This window comes from Grammomys surdaster, unplaced genomic scaffold, assembly GCF_004785775.1.
Source record: "Grammomys surdaster isolate TR1022 unplaced genomic scaffold, NIH_TR_1.0 363, whole genome shotgun sequence".
NCBI classification, from domain to species: domain Eukaryota; kingdom Metazoa; phylum Chordata; class Mammalia; order Rodentia; family Muridae; genus Grammomys; species Grammomys surdaster.
In genome coordinates, this window is record NW_021604782.1 from 5,025,557 (window position 1) to 5,033,832 (window position 8,276).

The 8,276-nt window shown below is 46.9% G+C and overlaps 1 protein-coding gene across 1 annotated transcript in view; it reads left to right on the plus strand.

Annotated features, from left to right (window-relative positions):
- Positions 1 to 1,468: 1,468 nt before the first annotated feature.
- The window catches only part of Znf462 (zinc finger protein 462), a 76,449-nt gene continuing 69,641 nt past the window's right edge, over positions 1,469 to 8,276 (plus strand). The window contains exons 1-2 of the mRNA XM_028780019.1: positions 1,469 to 1,718; positions 2,176 to 7,796. Coding sequence (XP_028635852.1) covers positions 1,499 to 1,718; positions 2,176 to 7,796 — 5,841 coding nt within the window. The 5' untranslated portion in view covers positions 1,469 to 1,498. The remainder of the gene's footprint in view (positions 1,719 to 2,175; positions 7,797 to 8,276) is intronic.

The following is an 8,276-nucleotide window of genomic DNA, read 5'->3' on the forward strand; positions in this document are numbered from 1 at the left end:
TTAGTTAGCTGAAAGGACTCTGGTGTCCAGTTCAATGTTTATTGAAACAGGATAAATTGTTGGGTGAAAGAAGAGGAGGTAAAATATCTGTGTCTCATTCTGCAAAGCTCTGTCCAAAGCTGGACTTGACCAGAACTTATTTTAGGAGGCTATGGGCAGGAACATTCTTTCGTAGAAAATCCTCGTGCCATGACTTCTTGCACCCCACTGACACATCATTACTGGACTTTGTTCCTCTAGCAGAAATCACATTTAAGAGTGGCATACAAAACTGCATCATAAAAAGATGGAGCTTGAATTCTTAAGACATTTGGTTCTAGATTACAATGACTTAGTAGGGTTTGTGATATACTTCAGGAAGTAAGTTATTCATTCAGATAATAACTAGGTATCTCCTTGCAGGATACACTAAGCTAGGAAGGACTACACCTTCCCAACATACTTGTCACTTCCTTGTGGTGAGACTCTGCCTTGAGCTAGCATGAAGCTTCCCATAGATTTCAGCGGCACAGTGAATTCCAGAATAAGGGAGATAGACTCTGCTCTGCTTCATCCCACACCAGGTTCACAGGTTGAGTTTTGCTGTTGTTGTTCTGTATCCAAGTCTAAATTTCATGTTTATAAAAAGAAAGAAGTGGAAAGGGAAAGCCCTGACTCAGTAGCCCCTCTTCAGAACTACTAGATTCTGTGGTCTTAATGTAAATGGACGTGCCAAGGTACAATCTTAAACCAGAAACTGAATTGTCATCTAAAGTCGGTTGCTTGGAAATCTCATGAGAAATATTTTATGACCTAATTAGGCTGGAGAAGCTGTTAAGTTTTAATTGGTAGGTAGTAAAAGAACAAATAACCACTCACTTCATTGGGGAGGGGGAGGGGCAACAACATTATTTGGGGAAAGGAAAAATGTGTACTCTACTATCAATAAAGATATTAAAATAATAAAAGCAATACTAAAAGCCACAGCCATATCCAAGAGTCAATTCTATTCTACCATTTGGTGTTAAAACACTAATGTAATAATATGGAAATGGATAATAGAAATTAAAATTTCCTTGCCCTTCAATGAGGGTGGATGCCCTCTTTCCTTCTAAGAAGACTCTAGTTCAAAAAGAAAAAAATCTAAGGAGAAGTCAGAATCAACATTAAGTTATCTAGAATTCTGAATGTGGTGGAGAAACTCAAAAACTGTACCAACTTTTGAAGTATTAATGTTTCCTTGACAGATGGCATTTGAAGATCTATCAAAGCAGAAAACATTTATTTGAGTTTTCTTTCCTTTGAAGTTAGGAAGTCAAGGACTTTGTCTCCATTCTGTCTAATTGCCTCTCTTTGGCTGGTGTTCGAGTTGGCAGAGAGGAACAGGAGAAAGGTAGTGGTGTTGGAGTTCATTCCATGAGCAGATCTGTAGCCATGGGTTTGTGGTGAGTGTGGCCCTCACAGTGCTTTGTTCTGACCTCTGTCTCAGGTCCCTGATGTGAGAGGCTAGACCCCAGTCATGGAGGTGCTTCAGTGCGATGGCTGTGACTTCCGAGCCCCATCTTATGAAGACCTCAAAGCACACATCCAGGATGTCCATACAGCGTTTTTACAGCCAACGGATGTTGCCGAGGACAATGACGATGAGCCACTATCTGGGTCCGTGAATGCTAGTAATCAGACAGAGGTGGAGTTCTCCTCTATAAAGGATGAGTTTGTGATTGCAGAGGATTTATCAGGTAATTCTACACCAAACTCACATGATAAAGCTTGTCTATTATTATTATTATTATTAACAACCAGTAACCATAGGTCTTATGTGTGACTTGTGAGCTTTCTTACTTCCTGCAAGGCATTTTTACTACTTAGGCATCATTTTTCTCTTAGTTATCTTAGGTTATTGTCCTTTTAGTGGCCCTGTGTGTTCTACTTCTAATGTTGAAAACAAAGTGTCTCAGAAAGTTCTAGAATAAAACTTACAGTTGATGAAACTTGTCTTTATTCTGTATCCAAAGCTATCTATGATATCTTCATCATTAACACTCTGTGGTTAACTTTCAGTGCATCTTGAGTCATGGTGCCTGTTGAATGCGATGCGTATCCAAGAATAACTGAAATGTTGTTTTGTATGTTTGAATTTCATATTCTTTTTCACTTTACTTTTCTCATTTTAATCTTCTTAAATATTCTCTGTAGGTCAAAGTGCAACTGCATTGGGGAGCGGAAGTTACTATGGCCACAGTCCAGGATATTACGGTCAGCATATTTCCCCTAATCCCAAACCAACCAACAAATTTTTTCAGTGCAAGTTCTGCGTACGCTACTTCAGGTCAAAAAATCTCCTCATAGAACATACGAGGAAGGTCCATGGAGCTCAAGCTGAAGACAGTCCCACAGGACCTCCTGTTCCAGGATCCTTAAATTATAATATCATGATGCACGAAGGATTTGGAAAGGTCTTTTCTTGCCAGTTTTGCACATACAAATCACCTCGGAGGGCAAGGATAATTAAGCATCAGAAGATGTACCACAAAAACAGTCTGAAGGAGTCCACAGCACCACCACCTGCTCCTGCTCCACTGCCAGACCCTGTCGTTCCACCTGTGTCCTTGCAGGACCCCTGCAAGGAACTGCCAGCAGAGGTTGTAGAGCGCAGCATCTTAGAATCCATGGTCAAGCCTTTGACCAAATCTCGAGGCAACTTTTGTTGTGAGTGGTGCAGCTACCAGACCCCCCGCCGAGAACGCTGGTGCGATCACATGATGAAGAAACACCGCAGTATGGTCAAAATCCTTTCTAGCATCAGGCAGCAGCAAGACGGGACTAATGTATCTGAAGTGCAGAATAATAACGAACCTAGCCCCACATCCAACTCCACCTACCTGTCCATGAATGCTGCAAGCCGGGAGATGCCCAACACTAATGTCTCCAATTTCAGGGGCTCCATGGGCAACTCCATCATGAGACCTAATTCTTCTTCAACTTCCAAATTTTCTTCTATGTCTTACCCTCAGATGAAGCCGAAATCACCTCATAATTCTGGCCTTGTGAACTTGACGGAGAGGTCCCGTTATGGAATGTCTGACATGACCAACTCATCCGCTGACCTGGACACTAACAGCATGCTAAATGACTCTAGCTCTGATGAGGATTTAAATGAGGTAGACAGTGAGAATGGTTTAAGTGTTATGGATCACCAGGTGGCAGGACTGTCTGCAGAGCAGCTGATGGGCTCTGATGGCAACAAGCTGTTAGAGACCAAGGGGATTCCATTTCGAAGGTTCATGAATAGGTTCCAGTGTCCCTTCTGCCCTTTCCTCACCATGCACCGTCGCAGCATTTCCCGTCACATAGAAAATATCCACTTATCTGGAAAGACAGCTGTCTACAAATGTGACGAGTGTCCGTTTACTTGTAAGAGCTCATTAAAACTTGGGGCTCATAAACAGTGTCACACGGGTACGTCAGATTGGGATACTGTGAATTCTCAAAGCGAAAGCCTGTCTTCCTCGTTGAATGAAGGAATGGTATCTTACGAGAGCTCCAGCATCAATGGTAGAAAGTCGGGAGTCATGTTGGATCCCTTGCAGCCGCAGCCGCAGCAGCCACCACAGCCACCTCCGCCACTACCACCACCACCACCACCATCACAGCCACTGCAGCAGCCTCTGCCACCGCAGCTGCAGTCACCACACCAGGTGCCACCTCAGCCACAGCCACCACCAACACAGCAGCCACCGCCATCCACACAGGTCCCACCTTTGCATCCTTACAAGTGCACCATGTGTAGTTATTCCACCATGACTCTGAAAGGGCTAAGAGTCCATCAGCAGCACAAACACTCATTCTGTGACAACTTGCCAAAATTCGAGGGGCAGCCCTCGAGCCTACCACTGGAAAATGAGACAGATAGCCACCCCTCTTCCAGCAACACTGTGAAGAAAAGTCAGACCTCAATTCTTGGATTGTCCTCCAAGAATAACTTTGTAGCTAAGGCCTCTAGGAAGCTTGCGAATGACTTTCCTCTTGATTTATCACCTGTGAAAAAGAGAACAAGGATTGACGAGATAGCCAGCAATTTGCAGAGCAAAATCAACCAGACCAAACTGCAGGAAGATGCAATCATCAATGTCGAGGACGATGAGGAGGAAGAGGATGACAACGAAGTCGAGATCGAGGTTGAACTGGACAGGGAAGAGGAACCAACAGATCCCATCATGGAGGTTCCCACTTCCTTTTCAGCCCAACAGATCTGGGCTAGAGACGCCAGTGAGTCCCAGAAGGAGCCCAACTATAGAAGTATCACCCATGATTACACTGCCACCAATGGGGCCGAAATCGAACTCACACTTTCTGAAGATGAAGACGATTACTATGGCTCTTCAACAAGCATGAAAGATCATCAAGTGACCAATGCAGCTCTGTTGAACACCCAGCCCCCTATCTATGGGACGGAACACAGTAATGAGAATACCGATTTTGGTGACTCTGGAAGGCTTTACTATTGTAAACACTGTGACTTCAATAATAAATCTGCCCGGAGTGTCAGCACCCACTACCAGCGAATGCACCCATACATTAAGTTCAGCTTTAGGTATATCTTGGACCCCAATGATCACAGCGCAGTGTACAGGTGCCTGGAATGCTATATTGACTATACCAACTTTGAAGACCTCCAACAGCATTATGGTGAACATCACCCAGAGGCCATGAATGTACTCAACTTTGACCATTCGGACCTGATCTACCGGTGTCGGTTTTGTTCCTACACGAGCCCGAATGTCAGAAGCCTGATGCCACATTACCAAAGAATGCATCCCACGGTGAAAATCAACAATGCTATGATCTTTTCAAGCTATGTTGTAGAGCAGCAGGAAGGGCTGAACGCTGAGTCCCAGACGCTGCGGGAGATTTTGAATTCAGCTCCTAAGAGCATGGCGACGTCCACGCCTGTGGCTCGCGGTGGTGGTATGCCAGCTACGTTTAACAAAAACGCTTCTCCCAAGACCTTTACTCCAGAATGTGAAAGCCAGAAGGACCCTTCGGTGAACACCGTTGTTGTTTATGATTGTGACGTTTGCTCGTTTGCGAGCCCCAACATGCACTCTGTCTTGGTTCACTATCAGAAGAAACACCCTGAAGAAAAGGCCTCGTACTTTAGGATCCAGAAAACCATGCGCATGGTGTCTGTGGACAGAGGCTCTGCCCTTTCCCAATTATCATTTGAGGTGGGTGCTCCAATGTCTCCCAAAATGTCCAACATAGGTTCCCCACCCCCCCCACAGCCCCCGCCACCAGACCTCAGTATTGAGCTTTACTACTGCAAACACTGCTCCTACAGCAATCGGTCAGTTGTGGGGGTGCTTGTTCACTACCAGAAAAGACACCCAGAAATAAAGGTCACTGCCAAATATATCAGACAGGCTCCTCCCACAGCTGCAATGATGAGAGGGGCTGAAGGGCTCCAAGATTCCCCTCGGCCTCCTGCCCCCATGCAGCTGAACCGGAGCAGTTCTGAGAGAGATTGCCCTCCTGTGGAGACTGAGATGTTCTTTTGCCAGCACTGTGATTATGGGAACCGGACGGTCAAAGGCGTCCTCATTCATTATCAGAAGAAGCACCGGGACTTCAAGGCCAATGCCGATGTGATCAGGCAGCACACAGCCACCATCAGAAGCCTCTGTGAACGGAACCAGAAGCCTGCCAGTTGTGTGCTTCTCCCAGCTTCCGGTATGGAACGGGACAAAACGAAACTTCGAGCTCTCAAATGTAGGCAGTGCTCGTATACCTCCCCCTATTTCTATGCACTGAGGAAGCATATCAAGAAAGACCACCCTGCCCTGAAAGCCACAGTCACGTCCATCATGCGGTGGGCGTTTCTAGATGGCTTGATAGAAGCTGGCTACCACTGCGAGTGGTGTATCTATTCACACATGGAACCCAGTGGTTTGCTCCTGCATTATCAAAGGAGGCACCCTGAGCATTATGTAGATTACACTTATATGGCTACCAAACTCTGGGCTGGGCCAGACCCATCCTCTCCCACTCTTACCATGTCAGCTGAAGCCAAAACATACAGATGCAGGGACTGTGCTTTTGAAGCCGTCTCCATCTGGGACATCACCAATCATTACCAGGCGTTCCACCCCTGGGCCTTGAATGGTGATGAGTCTGTGTTGCTGGATATCATCAAGGAGAAAGATGGTGTAGACAAGGCCCTCCTTGCACCGGAAGAGTTGATCGGCCCTGTGAATTGTGAAAATAGTATGCCCAACCCCCTTCCCGAGCAGGAAGCTGAGTGCCCAGAGGATGCCAGACTTTCCCCAGAGAAAAGCATTCATCTGGCTTCAGCTAACCCTGCTATATCTTCCACCCCATACCAGTGTACAGTGTGCCAGTCTGAGTACAATAACTTGCACGGCCTCCTCACCCATTATGGAAAGAAACATCCTGGTATGAAAGTGAAGGCTGCTGATTTTGCCCAGGATATTGACATCAACCCAGGTGCCGTCTACAAATGCAGGCATTGTCCGTACATCAACACTCGAATCCATGGCGTCCTGACCCACTACCAGAAGCGACACCCAGCCATCAAGGTGACCGCTGAGGACTTCGTACATGATGTGGAGCAGTCAGCTGACATATCCCAGAATGATGTGGAAGAGACAAGTAGGATTTTCAAACAAGGGTACGGTGCCTACCGATGCAAGCTGTGTCCTTATACACATGGCACTCTGGAGAAACTCAAAATCCACTATGAGAAGTATCACAACCAGCCTGAGTTTGATGTCTTTTCCCCCTCTCCCCCAAAGCTGCCAGTGTCCCTTGAACCTGAGATAACCACTGAAGTGAGCCCCTCCCAGGTCTCCATGACGGAGGAGGAGGTGGGAGAGGATCCTATGTCCACTGCTCACTTCTCTACCTCGCATCTGGTCTCCCACACTGTGTTCCGGTGCCAGCTCTGCAAGTACTTCTGTTCCACGAGGAAGGGCATTGCCAGGCACTACCGGATCAAGCACAATAATGTCCGTGCCCAGCCCGAGGGCAAAAACAATCTCTTCAAGTGTGCCCTGTGTGCCTACACCAACCCTATCCGAAAGGGACTGGCAGCCCACTACCAGAAGCGCCACGACATTGATGCATATTACACCCACTGCCTTGCAGCCTCCAGGACCATCAGTGACAAGCCCAACAAGGTGATCATCCCATCCCCACCCAAAGATGACTCTCCTCAGCTGAGCGAGGAATTACGTCGGGCTGTTGAGAAGAAAAAGTGTTCCTTATGTTCCTTCCAGTCCTTCAGCAAGAAAGGCATTGTGTCCCATTATATGAAGCGTCACCCGGGAGTGTTCCCAAAGAAGCAGCATGCCAGCAAGCTGGGGGGCTACTTCACAGCAGTCTATGCAGATGAGCATGAGAAACCCCCACTGATGGAAGAAGAGGAGAGAAGTAGCTTTGAGAGGGCCGAGGTGGAAGGTGAAGCTCAAGACATTGAGTGGCTCCCGTTCCGCTGCATCAAATGCTTCAAGCTATCCTTCAGCACAGCAGAGCTGCTGTGCATGCATTACACAGACCACCACAGCAGGGACCTAAAGAGGGACTTCGTCATCCTAGGCAGCGGCCCCCGCTTCCAGAACTCCACCTTCCAGTGTAAGCACTGTGATAGCAAATTGCAAAGCATAGCCGAGCTGACCTCACACTTGAACATTCACAATGAGGAATTCCAGAAGCGTGCCAAACGCCAGGAGAGGAGGAAACAGCTTTTGAGCAAGCAGAAATATGCAGATGGTGCTTTTGCAGATTTCAAACAAGAGAGGGTAAGGATATGTTTTGATTTCCCTTCCCCCAGGAGGCCTCTCATCACTGGTGCCCACATGCACTTCGTTGCCAGCCAAACTGCTGCAGGCTTCCTAGTGACTTAGCTTGCCAGAGAGCTCAATAAGTCAATTAAACATTTCGAGCTTGATTATTCCCCATTCTATGCTCACCCCACTCCACGGTCCTGTCCTCCTCCCCTTCTCCCTCTGACTCCTCCGATGGCTCCCCAGGGGAGGTTTGGGGTGGTTTCTGTGTATGTCTTCCTGCCAAGTAGTGTTTTCTGAAGCCTAGTTAAAAGAAAAAAAAAAAAAAAAGACAGTGCTTGCTTTTCCTAAGGCAGTTGTGGGCTATCTCTTGGTACCCTAAGCCCTACTCAGCCATGACACAGTCTCCAGTGTTTGCTTCAGGAACCTAACATCTCAAGGAATAGATTTCCTTCCTTCCTTCCTTCCTTCCTTCCTTCCTTCCTTCCTTCCTTC